Below are 26,116 nucleotides of genomic sequence, written 5' to 3' on the forward strand. Positions count from 1 at the left end.
TATATGTATTTCAGTAATTTATCAGCAGTCAGTCGTTATTGATTTAAATCAGGCTAAGCGATTTACCCTTACCTACCGGCCAACCAAACTTAGACTAACCCTCATGTGGTCTTGGTTTATATACCCCTCCTCAGCTAAAGAAATATATCGGTGTGTCTTAGATAATGAACATATAAAAGCAACCCTGTAGCTTCGCCCCGACTAACCGAGTAACCACACTATCTGGCACAAATTGTCTCTTTTCAGGTCGCACTTGCTACAAACCGTATTAACATGGTATCGTCCTAAGCTTCTTACAATACGCCTTAACCAAATATTACGTCAAGTCTAAATAACAGTCACTTGCGGACGTAGGCGGTTAATATAAGAGGCTAATTAATTAATCTCAGATGTCACTCGGGCTGGGGTCAGGGTTTGGTCGATTGTATGTAATGTAGAAACCACCCAACTATTATCGGGGTGTGTCTTAAAGCTGCACTCTCACCGATTGAACGTTTTGACAACTTCTTTTTGTCTTGGAACGAGCAAATTTTTGCGTACATATCTGCAAACCAGTGATAAAATATGAACATCTGCGATCTGATCTTTTGTCAGCAGTCTTTCATCACTGGTTAGCAGATATTTACGCAAAAGATTTCTTATTCCAAGACAAAAAATAAAAAAGTTGGAAAAACGGTAAATATGTGGAAGTGCAGCTTTAAACCACATCCACAACAATTACAGCAACTAACCCCTCTCTAACTTACCGGCGGACCACACATACTGTCCCAAGTTTTCCCTCTCCAAGTCGTGTTTGCTACACACTGCATCAACTTGAGCCAACACATCCCGGGGGGTGTCTTTCTGGTCGGTGATGACGTATATGGAGACCTGCCCTTTCAGGATAATGTACAATCTGAAAAACGTCACGGTGATGCAGTCAAGCCTTTGGTTGTAAGGTGTGAGAAGAAAATACAGACCATTTCTAGTACAAGACACCGTTCAATACTGGAATTAACTCCTTGTTTGCGTAAAGGTGCCACAATCAATTTGATTAAAGGACAAAAATCAACATAATGTCATTTTACATTAGGTTCTACTAAGTTCAGTCATTTGTTAGAGCCTTTAAGGTAAAAATAACACACTATAAGTAATATTTAAAGATTGATTAGAAAATTATACCTTAAGTAATTAAGATATGTAAACAAGAAACATATCAACAGTAAAACAGATGTGCCTACTTGTCTCCGCTCTCGCCTTGCTTAATGAGGACGTCATTCTTGTGACGTCGTTCAAACTCGCAGTGACGTATGACGTCGGCGACGATCTCTGGAAATACAGAAGAATAACAGGATAAGAAACGTAAAATTATTACAAAGATTCAAATAAAAAGGTAAAAGATAAATTGCATGACAATATATCTTTAAATAACTGTCAAAGGGTTGTTTACAGTTTATTTTACAATCTTATTAGAAGCACGGCGGATCGATGACCTATATAATCACGACTTTCATCCAGTGTCGACAGGGTATTGTCAAATGAAATTATCAGAAAAAGGTAAAGTGAAAGGTTATCTTGTGTATCTAGATATGCAATTAGTTTGCCAAAGATTATCCCTCAGCAAATATGGGATACTTGAATTGTTTAGCTTAGAATTAAGATGACATCATAACAAACCAACAGATCGAAATTCAATGATTAATGGCATTGTACATTTTGTTATTCGATGGTACTCAAACGTATTGATATGTTTACATAATTAGACTTAAGGGTTACCTGGAGCATGTAACATTTGTTTTATTGATTTTGTATAATTTGTCTGTTATTCGGATTGATAAAAATGTATGAAGTTTGTATTTATCGCTGTTTTGACCACAATTCTGCCACATGAGTCTATGACCTTTAATTAATACATATTATGTTTTGTACTGTATCAGAAAATTGCGTTTTCAGTGTTTAAGTCGTGAAATTAATACAGTTGATGTTTTACTGTATTTTAAATGTTACTAAAGTATATGCACGTAATAAAGATTTAAATAAAGTAAATATGTATACATCAACTTAAAGTAGACCTCAAAATGTGCTGATCTACACAAAACACCATATATGCCGCTCTTATTATAGCATATTTGCAATGAGGCTTTTCTTGTCAGCAAAAAAATAATCGGGAAACTTATTTGATGGAGAGCCCTCATAAACAGTTTATCATGAAATGTGACAGGTTATAGAGACATCGTTTGAGACATGCGATTCGCTATCTGCCAAAAGTTATTTTGCTAATCGCTTATGGTTAGTTGCTATTGAATATAGAAACTCGCTATTTGCCATTTGATATCTACTAATTGCTAATTTATGTTAAACGTGCGATTCGCTATTTGCCAATTGCTAATTGCTTTATGCCAGTTACAATTTGACAAAACCTAGTTGCGTTGTATACTTTTAACTCTTTATTTTACAACATTGTCTAACAACGTCAAACAGGCATGTGTACCTCTTTAGTAAACTGTAAGCACTCCGGTTACTTACAATCATGTATGTAAGGCTGATCTGATATTTGCTCATTGCCGAAAACTAAATGCTAATTTTCAATTACTTAATGTCAATACTATTTAACCCGTTCTATATTTTTAAAGGTGTTTGCCAATTGTCATTTGTCAATTAAGGAATGAATTGCGGGGTTGATGTCATTATCGGGGATATGAACGCTTTTGGACTGGTCAAAGTACGTGAGGAGTCCGAAACTCTACGCGTACTTTGACCAACCCAATTGCGTTCATATCCCCGATAATGACATCAACCCCGTAATTAATTCCTTATATTTACACCAAAAGTTCATTATTTCATTAAAGAATTGCTAAAAAAATACTTCATTTCAGTTAAGAAAACCTTTCAGTAATCCGTTCTTACCCATTCTGTAAATAGAACGACCCGACTGTAACCGGAAACATTTTTTCCAAATGACGTCACAATAACGCGGGAAAAGATCAACCGCTTGAAATCACTTTAAAACGTAAAATTGAAACACTTATGGCAACAATACATTTAAAATATAATAAATTTACACTTTCAAAAATCTTGATTTTTGTTTTACGGGACCTGCTGATACAATACAAACAATAACAAGATCAATAGTTTTCATGTATATTGTTAAGTAATGAGTTACGATCCGAACATATCCGAAGATGTTGCGTTCATCGATTGATGAACGCAATTGCCGAAAGGCAGTTCATTCAAGGAATGGAAGTTGGGGTGTAAATATTTGGTAATATTATGATGTCAAATGGTATAAAAGTATTTTTAACTCAGAAATAACCGCAAATTCCTTATAAAAGAAGGTATCGGGGTAGATATACTTTTTAATAAAAAAACACAACCTGAAATGTCAACTGGCAAACAGAAAGTGGCAATAAAACCAGCTTGCAATTCACACATATCGGGACCTGTTGGCAAATATCATTTGGCAATTAGCATATCCCAACTGGCTTTCCTTTATATCGTATAGTTGAAATACAATACTGTATTATAATACCTGCATTCAGTGTGTACATAGTATACACGTGTTGAGATTACATACATTGAACACGTTCTCTTTAAAGGGACTCAATGATGTTTTAAATGGTCATACATTGTTTAGAAAAAATATAGCTCTTTTGTTAATAATTAATTATACTGAGAAGTGTGACGAAATATGTTTCATTTAGTCAAAAACGCGTTTGTACTGCTATTGAAAGTCGAATGATTAAAGGCTTAATTTTCAAAATTTTGTTCAAAATGAGTACGTCAGCTGCTGTTTGGTAAACGTTTCATAATAGTAGGTAAAATAAAACAATTTTTATTAAAAGAATAAAAAAGTTTTCGTTGCCACAATCAACTATGTGAACGAGTCCTTCCCGTTCAAAACAAATGTAGCGTTCACATGACGAGATTTTCCATCGGGGACAAATTTATCCTCAGGATAAATAATATGTTCTTGTGAACGTAGTTCACACGGGGGAAGTTTTCCATCGGGGACACATCTGCCCCAATTATAGAGGTGGGGAAAATTCCTCTGAAGACTGGTTTTAAAATGGACTGAAATATACAGTATACTAAAAGCAAATGTGTATAGCACAAGTTTTGTGCATCATATTATTGTATTGTCACTCCTTGAAACTCACATGCTGTCAAATTGGAATGCTCAACTTTCAAATGCATTACATTAAAAGCGATGGCACACCTATTTCAGCTGGTACTCAAGAAACTATCAACAAGAATCACATTCTTGATTTTCTATGAAAGAGCGTAGGAATGAAACAAATGCTTACTTTAGATGTTTTCTCCAGCATGACAAGTTTAATTGATTTGATAGACACAGCCTTCTTTATTATATTCCAGAGATTACTGCGATATTATCAGCAATATAATGTCGCTATATAAATAATAAGAGTGGCACTAAACCCGGAGATTGGTATCATATGTAACGTTCTTTTTTACACAATGAATTGGTTATTTATTCAAAAAATGTTCAATGTTCTCACTTGCTTTATATTGAGTCATACTTATACAAAAGTGGCAGATTTGCCGACAAGGATATATTTGCCCCTGAGAGCGAATTAGCCAAATGAGCAAATTTTAAGAATATAAACGCAGCTAGTTATTCATATTTCATATCGCTATTGCGTCTTTGAACAAAAGCTTGCTGCAACTTGGAGTGCAAGGTAATTAGGACGTCAAACAACAGGTCCTTGTCGGCGACAGCACCAATAGTCTGTCGTGCTATTCTGTATCATATCTTTTTTTGTTTGCTCTATATACCTGTATTAGTTCTTCATTAGCGTTGCAGGGTGGAAGGGAGGTGTAATAATGTATTTCGTTGTTTCTTTCTTTTTGGATATTAAATTAAAGGTGGTAATAAATGGTTTTAAATGTGTTTTTCCCTTTAATTTGAAACATAAGTTTGTGCTTAATATTTAGACGACGAAAGTGCGAATTCCCAATTGTACAGAAAAAAAGTCGCCTATGCTTGTAAAATAAAGGCAATATCACACAACTATATCTACACTTTCTATTATTCAGAGAACAAGCAGTTGGATTTATGATTCATTAGAACATCTAAATATAGAATTGGCGTCGTCACATGATTGCCGCGTGATCGTTCCAGGACATACCGTTCGGGATTCCGTAAACGTTGAAAACCGCAAGTGAAGTTTTGTGTATATGTAGTCAATTGTAATCACGGCCCCCAGGTCCGGGGGTAAACCGGGGATAGCGGGGGGAGGGGGGAATGTGTGCTGTGTTTTTACCTTCCATGTGGCCCCGCAGTGCCGAGTAAATGCGGTGCTTTAATTTGTTTTCGTGTCGAATATAGAGGGGTTCACGTTCACGTTTAATACCGTCAGATATCGAAAATAATGATTCCTTGAAGAATGAATCCATGTAGAATGATTCCATGTAGAATGATTAAATACAGAATGATTTAATGTAGAACGATTCAATGTAGAATGATTCAATGTAGAATGATTTAATCTAGATTGATTCAATGTATAATGATTCAAAATAGAATGATTACATGTAGAATGATTCAATCTACAATCGTTTCATGTAGAATGATTTAATGTATAATGATTCAATGTAGAATGATTTCATGTAGAATGATTCAATGTAGAATGATTTCATGTAGAATGATTTCATGTAGAATGATTCAATGTAGAATGATTCAATGTAGAATGATTTAATCTAGATTGATTCAATATAGTATGATTCAAAGTAGAATGATTCCATGTAGAATGATTCCATGTAGAACGATTCAATCTAGAATGATTTCATTGAAAATGATTTAATGTAGAATGATTCAATGTAGAATGATTCAATGTAGAATGATTCAATGTAGAATGATTCAATGTAGAATGATTCAATGTAGAATGATTCAATGTAGAATGATTTCATGTAGAATGATTCAATGTAGAATGATTTCATGTAGAATGATTCAATGTAGAATGATTTAATGTAGAATGATTTCATGTAGAATGATTTCATGTAGAATGATTCAATGTAGAATGATTTCATGTAGAATGATTTCATGTAGAATGATTTAATGTAGAATGATTCAATGTAGAATGATTTCATGTAGAATGATTCAATGTAGAATGATTTCATGTAGAATGATTCAATGTAGAATTATTCAATGTAGAATGATTCAATGTAGAATGATTCAATGTAGAATGATTTCATGTAGAATGATTCAATGTAGAATGATTTCATGTAGAATGATTCTATGTAGAATTATTCAATGTAGAATGATTCAATGTAGAATGATTCTATGTAGAATTATTCAATGTAGAATGATTCAATGTAGAATGATTCTATGTAGAACGTGAACATAATGCTTGTAACAGTGATAAACCATCATTAAAAGTTCATTTAAAATACAACCTATATTTGCAGTCAATGTAATTTCAGATAGGCAATCATCGTTCAAAATTTCATTTTTCGCGGGTGTTTAAAAGTAATCGAATGCACTCATCCGAAACACACTTAATGTGCCAGACTTTGCGTTGTCAATGAGTGAGCCAATGTCAGTTAGATCACTTTTACATACGAGCTCTACTGTTTATACTTGTTTGAAAACATGCTTCATTTTGCAGAACAGTGTTACTCAGTGTGTGTCATAAACGCTACGTCGGAAGGCAACATTTTGCCTCGAATGAAGACTTTAAACAAAGATAAATTCATTATTTCTTCACCATTTTAAATGAAACATAGCGCAATCCAAGCCGCTAACGGAACCCGGCCTTCGGTCTTTTACAAGAGTTTGATTGAGAGTTAAGTATCTTAAAACACTTCGAGAAACCTTTTCATAATACGGCCGTCTGACGGAGCACTGTCAAAGTTTTATTTTGGAAACAGGTTAGTTTAAGTGTTTGATGCAACTAATGATCTTATAAAACTCCGTTAATACAACGAATGAGGGGCTATTAAAGCGGCATAGACTGCCCTTTGTTTCATTTAAAATGATATAGTAAAAGAAAAGTTATCTTTGATTTAAGTCTTCATTTCAATCAAAATATTGCCCCCCGACATAGCATTTATGACGTAATTTATCACGTGGTATACACACACTGTTACTTACGGTAATGAAAATTGATAAACCATCATCAAAAAGTCAGAATACAATCTACATTTCTAGTTCAAACCAGTATCTGCCAATCTGTGTGATGTTTGTTCATAAATGTAAGTAAATTTTACTAAATCTGAATATTTTAAAGAAAATGGTCCCAACATGAAATCTATGAATGAGTGCTTTAAAAACTAAGTACATTTTGAAACAAATGCGATTTTGATTTAGTTTTTTGTTCGGTTTTAATCTCCCAGTGTTGTGTAATCACGCCGAATATTTTAAAAGGCCATGCCCTCTCTGTTTGATGCTTTAGAATTAATAGAAAGATGAATATACAAAATAATCAACAACCTTTACTTCTTTCAGTTATAAATTTAATAGAATTGGATGCTTTTTTTCTCATCGCGCAGTTCGAAACACTGGGATTTAACCTTAGCGGTTTGACAAAAAATGCTTATCAATAGTTATAACGCGTAGGCCTGACTTAATTACGGAGATTAGAGCCATTCCTTCTTCATTATTTTCTGCCTGAAGGTCGGTCCATTGTTTACGCAATATGACTTCTTTTGAGTGCTTTATGGCGCAATAGCAATTTACCTGATTTATTAAACTTTTACAAGGAGCATTATCTTGATTTTTTGGTGGAATAAATACTTAAATAACAAACTCTGATCCGGCACACTACGGAGCATATTGATTGCTCAAATGCATTGCTTGTTAAGACTTCCCTGTTAAATGTAGGAATGTCCCTGTCCCATTCCTGCCGTTATGAGTAACTGTTAGCCCGTCACTGACTCATAGTTTAGAGGACAAAAAAAAATGCTAATTTACTTAATGATAATCGGGAACTGCCCCGCGGCAGCCTTTATCTAAGCCAGTGCGCATGTGCGAGCTTCTAAATAACTCGCATAATATATGTATGAATATCATATGTCTTAATAGGATATAGGATATGTATTTTTGCCATCACGTAATTGATGTATCATTATTATTCTTTTGTATCTTGGCTATAAGGAGATAGTTTGTAAACAGAGCTCTTTTAAATGATCAAATTTGAATTAATCCGTCGTAACTAGGCAAAGGCATGAGTCTGAATACTTATGAAATTTTTTCGTGATATGTTGAAAGTTTTGTGTATTTTTCTCTGGTGTTTGTAGACCACACCAGTTTTTGTTCGAGGGTGGGTATCGCTTTCATTTAGTTTAAAAATAGGAAGTGGCGAAACCGAATGAAATCCCCTGAACAATTGTATCTTTATTTTTCCTTCTTAGTGTAAGTTTAAGGAACTATGCTATGAATGACTTATTTATATAGAATCACTGTATAATTATTTCCTTTTTGTTTGATGCATCTCTAAAAATATCATTTTGGGCTTTAAAGTGAGTAAACATATTTGGACTTAACTTTCTAATGAAAATTATACGGAGCGGTAGATTTCTTTACTTTTTGCATTTTGTAAAAAATGGAAGCGGTAAATCAGCCAAACGAAACTTAAACTTAGTGTGCACTTAGATGGGACAAAAACGTAGACCTACAGAGAAACAAAGACTTTAATGTCTGTCGTCTCAGCAGGAAGACTGATAAGAAGATGGATTTTATCCTGAACTCTGTCCAACAGCACTTAAGTCTCGAGTTCTATTGACGGTGTGTTAACGAGGCGTATTGAAGCCATATTTAATATATTTCAACCTTCGATCTGATTTGTAAATACTCTTTTGTTAACACATATTCCTAATAGCTTTTATCTGAACTGTGATCTATGGTAAACATTTCACGTGTTATAGCAAATATTAAGCACTGTTTAACCCAAAAAAGACGTGTGTTTGAAATAAACACTTAACTTCTGAAATTTGGGCTAAGACGAAGCAATTTTAAAACTGCTGATCTACGTAAAACAGAAACTTCATAACATAAACCAAATGAAAACATTACATCTAATACATTAAAGCTGTTGGTTTACAAAACCGGCATAGGTACCAAAGGGAATAAACTCGTGTCTGACTATATTCCGTTTAATCTTGCACGAAAAGATTAAAACAGACGAGTCACTTTAAACCACACTTTTTAAAGCTGTACTCTCACAGATCGAACGTTTTGACAACTTTTTATTTTATTCTTTGTCTTTGAACGAGTAAATATTTGCGAAAATCCATGGAAAACAGATATATAAGACTTCTGACAAAAAACATATCGCAGAATTTTATATTTAAGTTAAAAAATTAATGTTTTATGCATTTTTCTTTAACCGTTAGTAACCATACAACATAAATTTTCGCCCTTTCCAAGACAAAAAATAAAAAAAAGTTGTAAAATCTGTGAGAGTGCAGCTTTAACGAAAAGAAACACGAGTTCATTCAGATTAAACAATAACAACTGAATAATGCATCAGTCAGTTGTAACCACAGCCCCTCCAGGTCCGGGGAATAGCGGGGACTTTGACTTTCGGTCTAGCCGAGCCCGGGTAAAAACCCCGCTATGCGGGGACGAACTGATGGTAAAATCCCCACCAAATGCCCCCGCACCCCAGGGACCCTAAGTAAGGCACATTCCCCGCTATATTTGGCGCGGATACAAAACCGCCGCATTCACCCGGCACTGCGGGGCCACCAGGATGGTAAAAAGACGGCCCATTTCTCCGGCTATCCCTGGTATACTCCCGGACCTTGGGGGCCGTAGTTACAATTGACTGGTGCATAACAACCAAAACTTGAAGAAATTGAGGGCGTTTTTGTTGGTAATAAACTGGTTTCGGTTTTATATCAGTTTCACGAACTGTGTATTTGTTGTAACAGTTTCAAACAAAACCAAAACCAGTTTCAATCTTTTTTTAACGAAAACCGAAACCGGTTTTTGAAACTATCGAAACCTCTACCGGAGGCGGTTTTATCGGTTCGTTCCATCCGAAAACTAGTTTACTTCGAAAACAACATGGCGGATAGTAATCAACCTCGTTTGTTGAAACTCAATCTTTTTGATAACAATGTCTTACAATGGGCTAATAAGCTAAATGAAAAGGGTTATATCAGTAATTGTGTAGCTCAGTAGCTACAGTAGCTCAACCATGTTGTTAAAAATGTACACAAAACCATGCACTTGTTACTTCAAGCAAAACTATCAAAACCGGTTTCATAACTGCTGAAACCATTGAAACCAAAACTGAAACTGGTTTGGTATCAACAAAAACGCCCTAAATAACAGAGATTCGAATATCCCTAATGTCATCATTATGACGCAATAAGTATAACATGACGTCATTACCTTCGGGAACGACTGAGAACAGTGGAGAATGTCCCTTGAGCCAAGGGACCATCTCAAAACACTCGTTATCTTCCCTATACGACACATCCTTCTGAACGATGCGAATGAACGAGTCGTGCATAATGGCTAACAGCAACTTAATTACTGTCACTGTACAGTTCACTTTTCAAGTTTTCGTTTCGGTGATAACTCTTTGCTTCCAATAAATTTCTGTTAATATGTCAAGTGTTCACTGATATATGGTTAGTTTTTCCTTGAAATGAAACCATACTCCATTCTGAGGTTCATGTGTTTGGAAATATAACTTCTAATCGTTCTCGATGGGACAAAACAATATCTCAATTTTATCTTCCAGTAGCCTTCAAATTAACACAGCGATCATGTTTCCTTTACATAGTATTTAATGTAGATCTGTATAATCCCATATTTATTCTAATTGCTTCAAATCAATACTCATAATTGACATCATAAGATAAAATGTATAAACACTATTATGATATCTGATATCATGTAAACGCCTCAAATTATCTTTTTACTATTTCAAAATAGGTTCTTTATAAAATAGTTTGACAATTAGCCAAGCAAATCTACGTGTACATTGTCGTGTTTATACTATAGCCTCTGAGTTGTAATATCCACAAACATTCCACCCTTGCAAATTGAGTCTCCTTAATGTCACAAAATACGATTGTTGTAGCCTTACATTTTAACGGAAATCAATCGCAATCAGCTATCTTTCTACATACCCGCTACGACCCTCAATATTATAATTTGAGTTTATTGAAATATCATTTTTTGTTTGGTTTATACAACGATCATATCAGAACTCTTTTGAATCCATAAACAAGACAACAAGTGATATTTGCAATTGAATAAAATGCTCAATATATCATTTAGTTTTTCGGAAGGCCGTAAGCTTTTGAGTGAATGGTTGAACATCTCCATGTTACAAACAGACAAGGTGAGGTTCTGAAATGTCTTCGTGGATCAATGATTAAAACACACACAAAATATACTTTACGCCGGTATTATCTCAACATTCAGTTATTTAAAGCTTAAACAATCTAATTTTAAAACACTTTATTGACATTTTTTGTAACAGAATTTCTAAAAGACCTTTTTCTGATTAGATTTCAAACTAGGATGAACACATTTAAAGCATGCCAATCTTTTGTTTATGAGTAGGCCAAACAAATTAACATGCTTGATTTCTTTTTCATGACCTAAAATAGGGAAGGTTTATCTGAATGTTATAATATAACTGGTCATATGTTTGGCCTTTCAATTAGGAACTGATTTGCTGACAACCATGAGAGAGTCAGCACTAATTAATAAAACATTCCTTTACCAAACTTATTGAGGATTAACTGTTTTCTGACCAAAAGACTGATATTTGCCATCGAATTATTCTTAACTGAAAATGTTGTGAAAATACCATAAAAGTAGAGCCCGTGCTTGAAATAACCGGGTATGTCGGGAAACAAAGAAGCGCACATATTTTTGTTACGCCTAAAATTTTATCAGAGATCAAAACTTGATCCATGAGTTATTTTCAAACACAACCTACGCGCCATTCAATTAAATAAATTCAATAAACTCAGAGTTCTTTCCTCTTCTCAATAACGGCCCAATTCACTACCGAACAAAGATACAATCGAATACATACATTGAGCTCATTGTTCGAAAAGAACAATAAATAAGAATATGAAAACCATTAAACAAACAATAAATAAGAAAGACAAAAAGAAAAATGTAAACGTAACTCATGTTCATTTCAATGTCTGAGATTTTCGCCAAGCCTTCCTTGTTATATTATGTTCTGTCAGAGTATGTGTTTATTATTCATGCAGTATAATTTCTTTTGAATATTGTGCACCATGATATATCAATTTACCTGTTTACCTGTTTGATCAATTTCTGACAAGGAGCAGACATTGAGAAGCAGTATATCTATATTTTAGGCAATAGATAAGAGCTCTTATTAAATAATTATGATCCAGCAAAATCTGTCAATCGATTGTTTGTGAATCTTGTTTTTATATATTTAAGGTGACCCATCCATTAATTGGACGCAAACATGTGTTTGTGCATTTGATATAGTAAATATATTAATGAAAAAAAGCTGCAGAAACAAGCTCAGTGGCAAAAAGTCTAAACATAAACCCGGTGTAATGGCACTGGGTAAACGCCAAAGACATAGAACATAATATCACAAACAAGAAACATAGAAGAACAGCACAAAACTCCACAAACAGCACAGTGCATACATACTATATATAAAAAACTAGGAATGTTTATCAAGAATTGTTAGGTACCGCCTTGGAACTCACTCTTATCCCAACAATCCTTAGTAAAGATAAAACGCAAAAGTTAATATCATTTGTGCATGAATTCATTTTGAATTTATTTTTAAATTATTTATTTTCTTCCAGCCCTGTCCTCATACTGATTTTTTGTATACTATTGCATATGTTTGTTCTTTGAAAATTGAATACGTTTAAACCAATTACAATTTCAATAATATCATAATGACGAAACCATTATGACATGATAAACTAAAGAATGGTTATAAAACCATTTCTTTCTATGATTTTATACCAGTTTTAAATAAGAAAATCTTAAATACCACAATGTCTATATTAAAAAAGCTCTGGGTGTAAAAGTATTCAAACTTAACATTTTGTTACTTTAAAAATGGAACTTAACCAGTATCAATCGTTTATATAAATGATGGATGAGTTTTCTTCAACACTCTCTTACACTGCTAGTTAAAGACTTCATTGTTTTATGAACAGCAATTTCCTATCCCAATCCTGACCCTTTAACACATTTAAGTGATCAAGTTGAAAGATTTAGGACCAATGTTCGACTATTTTATTGTGGGGGGCAAAATACTTGGATTCTGTAGAATGTACTTTTTTGTCAGCATTGCTCGTTATCATATTTCAATTCAAAATATTTTTTATTATCTAAACAAAATACAGGCTAAAGCAAAATACTTGGATTGATAGAGAAACACATTCAACAGCAACTTTGAAGTTCTATAGGTGTTGTCTGAACACATTCAACAGCAACTTTGAAGTTCTATAGGTGTTGTGTGAACACATTCAACAACAACTTTGAAGTTCTATAGGTGTTGTCTGAACACATTCAACAACAACTTTGAAGTTCTATAGGTGTTGTCTGAACACATTCAACAACAACTTCGAAGTTCTACAGGTGTTGTCTGAACACATTCAACAACAACTTTGAAGTTCTACAGGTGTTGTCTGAACACATTCAACAACAACTTCGAAGTTCTACAGGTGTTGTCTGAACACATTCAACAACAACTTTGAAGTTCTATAGGTGTTGTCTGAACACATTCAACAACAACTTCGAAGTTCTACAGGTGTTGTCTGAACACATTCAACAACAACTTTGAAGTTCTATAGGTGTTGTCTGAACACATTCAACAACAACTTCGAAGTTCTACAGGTGTTGTCTGAACACATTCAACATCAACTTCGAAGTTCTACAGGTGTTGCCTGAACACATTCAACAACAACTTCGAAGTTCTACAGGTGTTGTCTGAACACATTCAACAACAACTTCGAAGTTCTACAGGTGTTGTCTGAACACATTCAACAACAACTTCGAAGTTCTATAGGTGTTGTCTGAACACATTCAACAACAACTTTGAAGTTCTATAGGTGTTGTCTGAACACATTCAACAACAACTTTGAAGTTCTATAGGTGTTGTCTGAACACATTCAACAGCAACTTTGAAGTTCTATAGGTGTTGTCTGAACACATTCAACAACAACTTTGAAGTTCTATAGGTGTTGTCTGAACACATTCAACAGCAACTTCGAAGTTCTATAGGTGTTGTCTGAACACATTCAACAGCAACTTCGAAGTTCTATAGGTGTTGTCTGAACACATTCAACAGCAACTTCGAAGTTCTATAGGTGTTGTCTGAACACATTCAACAGCAACTTCGAAGTTCTATAGGTGTTGTCTGAACACATTCAACAGCAACTTCGAAGTTCTATAGGTGTTGTCTGAACACATTCAACAACAACTTTGAAGTTCTATAGGTGTTGTCTGAACACATTCAACAACAACTTCGAAGTTCTATAGGTGTTGTTTGAACACATTCAACAACAACTTTGAAGTTCTATAGGTGTTGTTTGAATATTGCGTATTGAAACAATATTGAATTTATCTTTCAGCCTTCGATCTGATTTTAAGTACATGTTTATATATGTTTATATCTGAACTGTGATTTACAATAAAAATTTCATACGATAGAGCAAATATTAATAAAAAAAAACTGTTCAACCAATTATAATATCCATCCCCTAGCGGAATATTAATTAAAATAAAAAAAAACACAGATAATAAGGGGAAATAACTCGTGATTTTAACCCATGTAGTCTTGCAAGGCAAATAAGGTTCGGTATTTTATGTCGTGTGTATACAAAAGGCTTACTGAATAGAGACACGGAATTCATTCAAATCAAAACAATCCCAACAACAACAACAACAACAACAACAACAAATACTAGCAGAAATAAAACAGCATAAAACACAAAGACAAATAACAAAATGTCACCAGTGCAATCATGGTGACATATTCATTATTTCATGACGTCATTACCTTGGGGTACGTTTGCGAACAGTGGGCAATGTCCCTTAAGCCAAGGGACCATCTCAAAACACTCGTTGTCTTTTCTATGCGACACATCCTTCTGAACGATGCGAATAAACGAATCATGTAACATGACTTACAGCAAATAATAATTGTCACTGCTCTTAGTTCGAGTTTTCTTTTCGATAATTACGCTTTTGCTTCCAATCACATTCGGTAAATTTTGTGCACTGTTCACTCTCACATTATAATTAAAAAAATATATTTTGTGTACAAATTCCTTGTTTCATCAGTTATTTTTAAAGATAAATATTAAATTCGTTCGCCCTGCAATGTATCAAAAAATATCTCAATTGAATCTTCAAAAGGCTTTCAAATTAACACGGCGGACTTTTTTCTATTAAAGTCGCAAATAGAGATCTGAATAAACTAAATAAACTTCTTCTCTTTTAGCTAAAATGGTTAATAAAAACTTGCCATAAAGCTAATAAAGAAACACAATTATGATATTTGATATCATGCAAACGCTCTAAATTGTCTTTTTTCTATTCCAAAAGTGGCTCTTGATAATCAAGTTTGCAATTAGACAGGCAAACATACATTTATAGTGTCATGCTTTTGTTATAGTCAATGAAATGTAATATCTGAAACGCGATATTTGATAGTACAATGATAACGCAACAGTACGATAATGAAACGCGACAGTAATATGACGATTATGCGACTGTACGATGATGATGACGCAACAGTACGATTATGAAACGCGACAGTAATATGACGATTATGCGACTGTACGATGATGATGACGCAACAGTACGATAATGGAACGCGACAGTAATATGACGATTATGCGACTGCACGATGATGATGACGCAACAGTACGATAATGAAACGCGACAGTAATATGACGATAATGCGACTGCACGATGATGATAACGCAACAGTACGATAATGAAACGCGACAGTAATATGACGATAATGCGATTGTACGATGATGATGACCCAACAGTACGATAATGATTATGCGACAGTAATATGACGAATATGCGACTGTACGATGATGATGACGCAACAGTACGATAATGAAACGCGACAGTAATATGACGATTATGCGACTGTACGATGATGATGACGCAACAGTACGATAATGAAACGCGACAGTAATATGACGATTATGCGACTGTACGATGATGATGACGCAACAGTACGATAATGAAACGCGAAAGTAATATGACGATTATGCGACTGTACGATGATGATGACGCAACAGTACGATAATGAAACGCGACAGTAATATGACGATTATGCGACTGTACGATGATGATGACGCAACAGTACGATAATGAAACGCGACAGTAATATGACGAATATGCGACTGTACGATGATGATGACGCAACAGTACGATAATGAAAAGCGACAGTAATATGACGATTATGCGACTGTACGATGATGATGACGCAACAGTACGATAATGAAACGCGACAGCAATATGACGATTATGCGACTGTACGATGATGATGACGCAACAGTACAATAATGAAAAGCGACAGTAATATGACGATTATGCGACTGTACGATGATGATGACGCAACAGTACGATAATGGAACGCGACAGTAATATGACGAATATGCGACTGTACGATGATGATGACGCAACAGTACGATAATGAAACGTGACAGTAATATGACGATTATGCGACTGTACGATGATGATGACGCAACAGTACGATAATGAAACGCGACAGTAATATGACGAATATGCGACTGTACGATGATGATGACGCAACAGTACGATAATGAAACGTGACAGTAATATGACGATTATGCGACTGTACGATGATGATGACGCAACAGTACGATAATGAAACGCGACAGTAATATGACGATTATGCGACTGTACGATGATGATGACGCAACAGTACGATAATGGAACGCGACAGTAATATGACGAATATGCGACTGTACGATGATGATAAAACAACAGTACTATAATGAAACGTGACAGTAGTATGACGATTATGCGACAGTACGATGATGATTATGCGACAGTACGATAATGATTATGCGACAGTACGATAATGATTATGCGACAGTACGATAATGATTATTCGACAGTACGATAATGATAACGCGACGGTACGATAATGATTATGCGACTGTACGATACTAATAACTAGTTACGATAATGAAACAAGACAGTACGAGAATGATTATACGACAGTACGATAATGATAAGCGACAGTACGATAATGATAACGCGACATTACGATAATGATTATGCGACATTAAGATAATGAGAATGCGAAAGTTCGCCGACGATAGAGCGACAGTACGATACAACGATTACGAAAGCGCGATTTCACGATATAACGATGGTTAAAACACGACAGTACGATGGTCGCGTTTTCGTAATCGTAGTTTCGTAATCTCGCGTTTTCAACATAGTACTATCTAGTATCGCGTCTCAGATTAACACATTCACAGAAGATAGCCCTAGCTGAATTCCGTACAAAATACGATTGTTGTTGCCTAACATTTGAATGGAAATCAATCGCAATCAGCTATCATGCTTCATACTTGATGTCGTGCTTAATTTATTAGTTTGTACTGAAGTTGTTTTTTTTGTGCGGTTATATCACCAATTAAAACATGACTCATTTAAGTTTACAAACTTGATAAACTTGACAAGTAATTGAATTTAATAAAACGCATGATCTTAATATATTCATTTATATTGTTTGGCTGGCTGAAGGTTGCCGAATGTTGAACACTCCACCCATGAAACAGATTATAATGACACCGGAATCCCGTTCCTCAGCATGACCTTTTTAACCAGTTCCCTTTCCTTCCAATATCAAGCTTAAAAGAATCAAGTTCATGATTATTTGACGTCTTTTAATTAATACAGTCGAAACTCGTTGGCTCGAACTCCCATGGACCGTCAAAAATACTTCGAGCCTCGAAAAATCGAGCCAAGAGGAAATGCTTACGTTCAGTATAAAGAAATCGGTCCTTTAAATCCAGATCGAGCCAACGGGGAATTCGAGCCAAGCGAGTTCGAGCCAACGAGGTTCGACTGTATATATACTCGTATTAAATTTCTGTTTTTGTTATACATGCTTTCACGGTCAATTCTGAGACAAGTAAACTATTTTTCTATTTTTATTTTTTGGGTCGTGAGGCATAGGAGTGCGGTCAATATACAAATTGGAATATAAAGCCACATTTAAAGGCACTCGCTCATGGTTTTCTAAAAATGCACATTTTTTGTGTAACGAGATAAAGTATGGCAAATCATTGGGAGTGTTTAAGCTAAGACACCAACATCTGGAACCCTTCAGCAAATGTTGATATTTGCTTGTTAGACAAGTTCTACGAAAATTCATCAAGCTGTTCAGGTTTTTATTTATATATAAATCTGAAGTTATTGTATTACAGTTATATTGACTGATACCGATGTTCCGAAATTACATATACTTGACATTGAAATGTATATATTGAATATGTATCATGTAAAAGTCAAAATTAACCATTCTGGCTGTTTGTACATATTATATCTTTCTAAATCCTTCAATTGTATAGATGTTTTAAGATTCCAATAGATTTGATAAGTAGTAAAGGCTTGTCAGGCTCTCGTTTTAAATCTCAGCATTGTGTGAACAAAGTTTCCCACTGGTAATCTATAAATTTATAGCTGTTTCGTGTATATCCAATCTCATAATCACGCATTACTTAATTGCAAATTCAATAGCCGGTTATCCAATTTTAGACAGTAAACCGAGCTGAAATTAAGTTTTGAAACATCTCCCTTGATCACATACAATATACGTTATGTGGGCATCATCCCAACATTCAATAATTTTAAGCTAGCGCCATCTAAATCTAAAACCCTGTATTTACATGTTTAGATAACAGATGTTTTTTTTAAGACCTTTTTCGATTATTTTACAAACAAGGATTGACACATCAATACCCAGCTAATTTTATTGAATGTGTTTTTAAGGCAAACAAAATTTGGTTTGCGCTTCATGGCCTTAAACAGGGAAAGTATATCAGAACTTCGTGATATCTGTAATCCATCAATTATGAATAAAGTCGCTGTCCCTAAACATGTTACATCGCTTATATGTCTATCTAAACAGTTATGCATCAGTCTATTGCAATGCACCAGTTAATTGTTACCATGGCCCCCAAGGTCCGGGTTATACCGGGGATAGCCGGGGAAATGGGCCGTGTTTTCACCTTTCAGGTGGCCTCGCAGTGCCGGATGAATGCGTGGTTTTGTCTTCGCGCAAAATATAGCGGGGAATGTGCCTTACTTAGGGTTCCTGGGGTGTGGGGCGGGGATTTTATCATCAGGACGTTACAATTGACGTGCATAACCACGTCCACCCCTCAGGTCAGTGGAATAGCGGGGACTATGACTTTCGGTCCAGTCGATCCTAGGTAAAAGCACCGCCCTGAGGGGACAAACTGCTGGTAAAATCCCCGCTAAATGACCCCCACCCCCACTGACTTCTTTTAAATTTGGAATGAACCCGGATGAGGCGCAATCTTTTTTTTAAATATCTCGAGAGATCTTGTAAAACTCCGGGAAAAGCTTGGCAAAACGTGGACAAAACCCGTTTAAAGAACGGATATTTCCCGGCACAAAGTCCTGGCCCATTCTCCGCTAAGTTCGGCGCGGAAACAAAACAACCGCATTCACTCGGCACTACGGCGCAAACTGGAAGGCAGAAACACGGCCCATTTCCCCCGCTTTCCCCAGTATACCCCCGGACCCGGGGACGTGGTTACAATTGACTAGTACATTAAACAATAATTCTAGATTTTCTTTTTTGGCCAAACAATTGAGATTCAACGGCCATACAATATATCATATTGGAAAAAGTCTTAAGTCTTAAGTAACCCATTCTCATTCATCAGAGGTTTTATTAAGATAAATGGAACGCATAGCATCATCACTCTGGTGAACGAGAATGGAAGTAACCCTAAACCAACAAACAAGAAGCATGTACATTTTTGGTGCGCCATAAGTATGTTCAATTTGATCAAATATCAATCTTTATCCACGAGCTATTTTCAAGTCCGGAGCATGTGCTATTTGGTATATTACTTTAATAAACTAACATGCCATTCAGTTTACTCAACAATGACCCAATTCAGCACCGAACAAAGATATAATCGAATACTTATATTGAGTTAATTGTTCAATTATTTACTCCTTCTTTTCACAAGAAATAAGAATGTTGAAAACTATTGGACAAAATTGAAAAAAGACATCGGGATGTGAATGTAGCTTTAAACTTTTAAGTGTATTTCAATGGTATTCAATATGAAACTTAAGTCATTCTCATGGTCATCATTGACTCCATTCATAGCATAGGTCCATTATTTATATCGAGTAATCCTATAAGCTACATCTAAGGTCTTAGATCGATCATAGTACTTTATACGTTGAGTTTTATTTCGTTCGACATTCAAATTCCGATGCCTTTCTTTTTCACTTTAAATGTGAAATGTTTTTATTTGTACATTGGACCCATTACGTGGTGCGTTAGCGGCCTTCGCTTCTTTTCAATGGGACGTTAGAAATGGCGTTCGCTCGTTTAGCTAGGCTTCTCAGTTAACTTCAATACCCGTACATTGGCGCCTTAGTGGATTTCAATTCCATTCCTGTGGTGTGTTAGTTATTTTTCTTCCCATTTGAGTGGCACATTATTGGCAGTCATTTTGTCTACATATTATCTTACAGTGGCTTGGTCTTGCTCTTTTATATCCTTACGGCAGAGCATATGTGGTATTCGCTTCCACTTACTTAAGGGCGCTACATGCCATCGCTTCCCCTTACTTAAGGGCGCTTCATGTATTCGCTTCCACTTACTTAAGGGCGCTACATGCCATCGCTTCCCCTTACTTAAGGGCCCTAAATGCCATCGATACCCCTTTCATAAGGGCCCTAAATGCCATCGCTTCCCCTTACTTAAGGGCGCTACATGCCATCGCTTACCCTTACTTAAGGGCGCTACATGCCATCGCTTTCCCTTACTTAGGGCGCTACATGCCATCGCTTACCCTTACTTACGGCCGCTACATGCCTTTGCTAAACCCTTACTTAAGGGCGCTATATGCCATCGCCACCCCTTACTTAAGTGCACTATATGCCATCGCTTACCCTTACTTAAGGGCGCTTCATGCCATCGCTTACCCTTACTTAAGGGCCCTAAATGCCATCGCTTACCCTTACTTAAGTGTGCTACATGCTATCGCTTACCCTTACTTAAGGGCCCTAAATGCCATCGCTTCCCCTTACTTAAGGGCGCTACATGCCACCGCTTCTCCTTACTTAAGGGCACTACATGCCATCGCTTACCCTTACTTAAGGGCCCTAAATGCCATCGCTTCCCCTTACTTAAGGGCGCTACATGCCACCGCTTCTTCTTACTTAAGGGCGCTACATGCCATCGCTTACCCTTACTTAAGGGCCCTAAATGCCATCGCTTACCCTTACTTATGGGCGCTACATGCCATCGCTTACTCTTACTTAAGGGCGCTTTATGCCATCGCTTCCCCTTACTTAAGGGCCCTAAATGCCACCGCTTACCCTTACTTAAGGGCGCTACATGCCATCGCTTACCCTTAATTACGGGTGCTACATGGCATCGCTGCTCCATACTTAAGGGAGCTACATGCCTTCGTTTCCCTGAAATAGCACATAAGTGACATTGGCCCCTCCTAACTTAAGGGTGCTTCAGGCCTTTAGGCGCTACAAGCCATCGCTTCCTTGAAATTGGCGCATAAGTGGCATTCGCTTCTCTTACCTTAGGGTGCTACAGGCCTTCGAGTCCCTGACTGTAGGGCGCTACATGCATTCGCCTTCCGGAAATTGGCGCATATGTGATATTCGTTACCCCTTACTTAAGGGCGCTACATGCCTTCGCTTCCCTTCAATTTGCGCATACGTGGTATTCGCTTCCCCTTACTTAAGGGCGCTACAAGCCTTTGCTTCCCTTCAATTGGCGCATATGTGGTATTCGCTTCCCCTTATACTTAAGGGCGCCACAGGCCTTCGCTTCCCTTCAATTGGCGCATACGTAGCATTCCATTTCCTAAGTTTAGGGCGCTACAGCACAGGGGAGTATCACGTGATCACTATAGTTTATTGGCCGTACATGATGGCGAATAATTCAAACGCATTAACACATAAATTCGTCGTTTACGGATGGTCAATATTAAGGTATGATCTTTAGAATGGGCGCAGAGTACCCGCATTGTAACACAATTTACTCGCGTGTTTTTTTTTTGTTTTTCGAAGGTTTGCTTAGTTTAAGTCTGAAACTCGATACATATTTAATTTCTGTGAGTACATTGTCCGTATCAGTCTGATTTCCGTGTGTTTTAGCGCAAAAAGGCAGGAATATGAAACAATAGTCTACAAAATATTGATTAAGTTTGCAAGTATTTACTTCGTTGTAAGTTTCAAGTGATAGTTCCGTGTTAAACAAAAGTTCTGGACAATTTTCAAAGCGAGTAAATTGTCCGTACAAAATATTTATGAGTACATTGTCCGGGCGATTTTTTAATTAACCTTTAAATGACACTTGCTTCTAAATCTTTAAGGCGCTACATGCTTTCGCTTCCCTTTTAGTCGTGCCCAGGAGGCCTTCGACTTCATCACAATGGTGGCACATTTGTGGCCTTCGCTTTCTCACAGTGGCACATTTGTAGCCTTTGCTTCCTCGAAGTGTGGCCTTCGCTTCTTCGCAGTGGCACATTTGTGGGCTTCGCTTCCTCACAGTTGCACATTTGTGGGTTCCGCTTCCTCACAGTGGCACATTTGTATTCTTTGCTTCCTCGCAGTGGCACATTAGTGGTATTTGCTTCCTCACAGTGGCAAATGTGTGGCCTTCGCTTCCTCACAGTCGCACATTTGTGGTTTTCACTTCCTCGCAGTGTGGCCTTCGCTTCCTCGCAGTGGCACATTTGTGGGCTTCGCTTCCTCACAGTGGCACATTTGTGGGCTTCGCTTCCTCACAGTGGCACATTTGTGGCCTTTTCTTCCTTACTTATATCCCGAGGGTGATATCTTTCGTTTTTTTCACAATATTTATTACTATGGCGCATCATATACGAAATCGGTTATTTAACTTTCTGGCGGCCATTTTTACTGCATTCTTGGTTTTGTAGCATCTTGAAGTTCAGACATCATTTATGTACTCTATGCAAAAATAAATGGTGTTTCTGAAAGCCATCTTGCCTACTTAACTAATTGGTAGCTTTTGCTGGCCACATTTATATTTAGACTTTAACATGAGGAACAGAGCCATGTTCTTGAAATGAAGCGGATCAAGATATAATTTTGTATTACAATATTTTAATGTATTATTCATGATGAATACTCAACTTATTGTTTGAATGATTTATTGTATAACTATGTTTCTACAGAGTTATTTTCTCGATGGATACATGTGACCTTTGGAGGCAGCGCCTTTATTCATATTCGTTGAAACTCGGGTAAGTAGATTATTAAGTATGTCTTCACTACCCAGTAACGTGTTAAAAATCGACTAAAGAATCACGTACGCCAAAAACCAAAATACAGTGAACGAAATACTTGGCTCTGATTGGTTTGATTGAAACGATGCAATATACGTGCAATAACGAATGTAGCGAGTTGAGTAAATGTTGTGCCGATTGGTCAGAACTTTGTTCAAATTAACAACGTTGTTAAAGCCATTATGAGTCATAAACTTTGAAATCTTTCCTATCGCTACTGCTCTGGAAGTTCAATGGATACACCGGCCATCTATTGTATTAATAACAAGATTTGAAACAACCGTTTAAGTTATTCTTGGTAATTATATTAAAACATTTGAGCGCATCATCAAATATTTCACGTTAAAACGTAAACAATAATGTCGTGTATCGCGTTGTTAACTTGAACATATTATTTTCACTTGTGCAATCGTACATAACTGCCACTAGGCGGTTCGGTTAGCAATGAGCAGCAACAAACAACAAATGAAGACCAATCCTCCCTGGCGTATCGGGCTGCACACGCCTACCCTCTCATCAGAGTGCGATCAACATTTTCATTTCTTATAATTTTTAGATAATATTAAGAAGAAAAAGATCTATCAATTATACTTATTGTCAACGTAGCATATGCCATGTCACATCTGTTTCTTATGCACTTTATCCAAGTGGAGGAGCAGAATTAATATAAGTTATATCTTGTTTTCTAATCCTCGAATATATTGTGAGGAATTTCATTTCTATACATATAACATATGTATGTTTGTATGCTATTTGTCAAAAAAATAAAGTTTAAACTAAACAATCGGCCCGTTTCCAGCCAACGCACAGGGTCCTCTAGAACATCACACCACACTCTTACCGTCGCAGATAGACCGGAACAGGGGCGACTTTCGAATGAGATGGGACGTTAGCTCTTTGTCAAGACCAACTCGTTCGTCTTTCGGTAATTGCAGAAACTTAACAATCCTCGCCTGTTCGTGCCCGATCGTCATGGTTCAATTATGACTTTTTATCTTAGTAAGTGTATTATGTGTATGTTTATCTTAATATCGCTTTGATCAGTTTTCCCTGTTTATTTTATATCATCTTTAACACTTTTAGAAGGTCATTTAAATGTCCAAATATTCACCAACTATTACTAAATCGTGTACCGGACAGTGTTTTTCGTTGCCATACTTATGTTCATGCATGGATTAAACCACATTGGCTGCGATTCGTTTGTCTTTCTAGTGTTTACGTAAACAAGAGGATTTAACTATTAAAGTATTTACTTTTAATCCAGCATTAAGGGAAATATCATGCTTGACTCTGCTGTTTTTCTTACCAGGGCTAATACTATTTCATTAATTGTACTTAACGTTCACTTTTCATTGTAATAATCCGTAAATGATTTAAGTCAGGAATAATGAGGCGTTATTTTGGCCAAGTTCGAACGTTTTATGTCACAAATCTCTGACACAGGCTCCAGGATTATGTTATAAATCTGGCCAATGCCGGTTGGGTTATTAAAATATTTCTCTTGCATGTTTAATATTGGTAATGAACGACGTCTTAAAAGCCCCTTGTGCATATGTACACGGCTTTTTAGGCGCCAATACAACCTAGATGCGACCCAGTAGAAGGTGTTGACCGCTTTATGTAATTTCTATGAACGACATTATTTAAATTACAATTCAATTTGCACGTTCCCAAATGGCCTTGAACAACCTGAGCGTATTTGATATAGAACTTGAGCACCATAGAAGATTAGTTTAAATAAACATGAAGTTAGATTTTGTTTGAAGTATACTGACATCAATCAAATGCAACACTGTCATCACCCAAAGTTACACCATAGCACAAATGTAATGAAAATTCAATTCCATCTTACATTCAACATGCAGCAAAACCCACATTAATCCATCAAATAGACGAATACAAACTGATCAATAAGGTAACAACCATGAATGAAGGTGTGGGGGTGGGGTGGGGGGGGGGGGGGGTAGGTCAACTAAGAATGTTTTCATTTAGTTTTTCAACACTCATACCTTAAATATTTAGAAACATGTTTTCATGTACATGGAGGAGAGATGGTGTGGGTGCCTAACAGACAGTAGGACCCCTAACAAGGAAGACAACTTTGAAATGGATGGAGATGATAGTTATATGTAGTGATCTCTCTTGTCAATCAGAGGAACGTAACCGCTGCATATTCCCGTTCTATACAATGCCATTCAATATAATGTAATAAAGTTTAGTTTCTGACGTTCTTTGAAACAAATCAGTTTTGAATAAAGTATGCTTGTAATGTGACATTTCATTTAGAACGCATTAGACATACATGGTCGTAAATATATGCTATTATAGAAACATCGGTAACTATTTTTCTAATAATAAATTAAAATAATAATATTTCCACACTGTCTCATGTTATAAAATGTCTACAGCCTTGAACGAGAAAATAATAATATATTACTTTTCCTGATTTAGCTGATTGATATACAATAATTAATCTTGAAGGATCCGTCTTTATTGTCAGATGATCAGATTGAAATACGTTTATATCGTAAAGATTGTCCGGTTCGTATATGTATATATGCAGGGCCTTGTTTGTTCCAAACACTGTCAAAAA

At 36.1% G+C, this 26,116-nt stretch overlaps 1 protein-coding gene across 4 annotated transcripts in view; it reads right to left on the reverse strand.

The window, feature by feature from the left end:
* Positions 1 to 26,116, reverse strand: part of LOC128220453 (uncharacterized) — a 47,675-nt gene that overhangs the window by 13,220 nt on the left and 8,339 nt on the right. For 2 of the 4 annotated variants that reach the window (XM_052928858.1, XM_052928861.1), the window contains exons 3-4: positions 1,221 to 1,308; positions 747 to 895 (exon numbers count right to left, since the gene is read on the reverse strand). In XM_052928858.1, the coding sequence (XP_052784818.1) occupies positions 747 to 895; positions 1,221 to 1,308 (237 nt within the window). Of the gene's footprint in view, positions 1 to 746; positions 896 to 1,220; positions 1,309 to 10,333; positions 11,011 to 14,975; positions 15,512 to 26,116 lie in introns of those variants that run through there. The other 2 variants (XM_052928859.1, XM_052928860.1) reach the window with 2 other exon arrangements.

The sequence above is a fragment of the Mya arenaria genome, chromosome 15 (assembly GCF_026914265.1).
Source record: "Mya arenaria isolate MELC-2E11 chromosome 15, ASM2691426v1".
NCBI lineage: Eukaryota > Metazoa > Mollusca > Bivalvia > Myida > Myidae > Mya > Mya arenaria.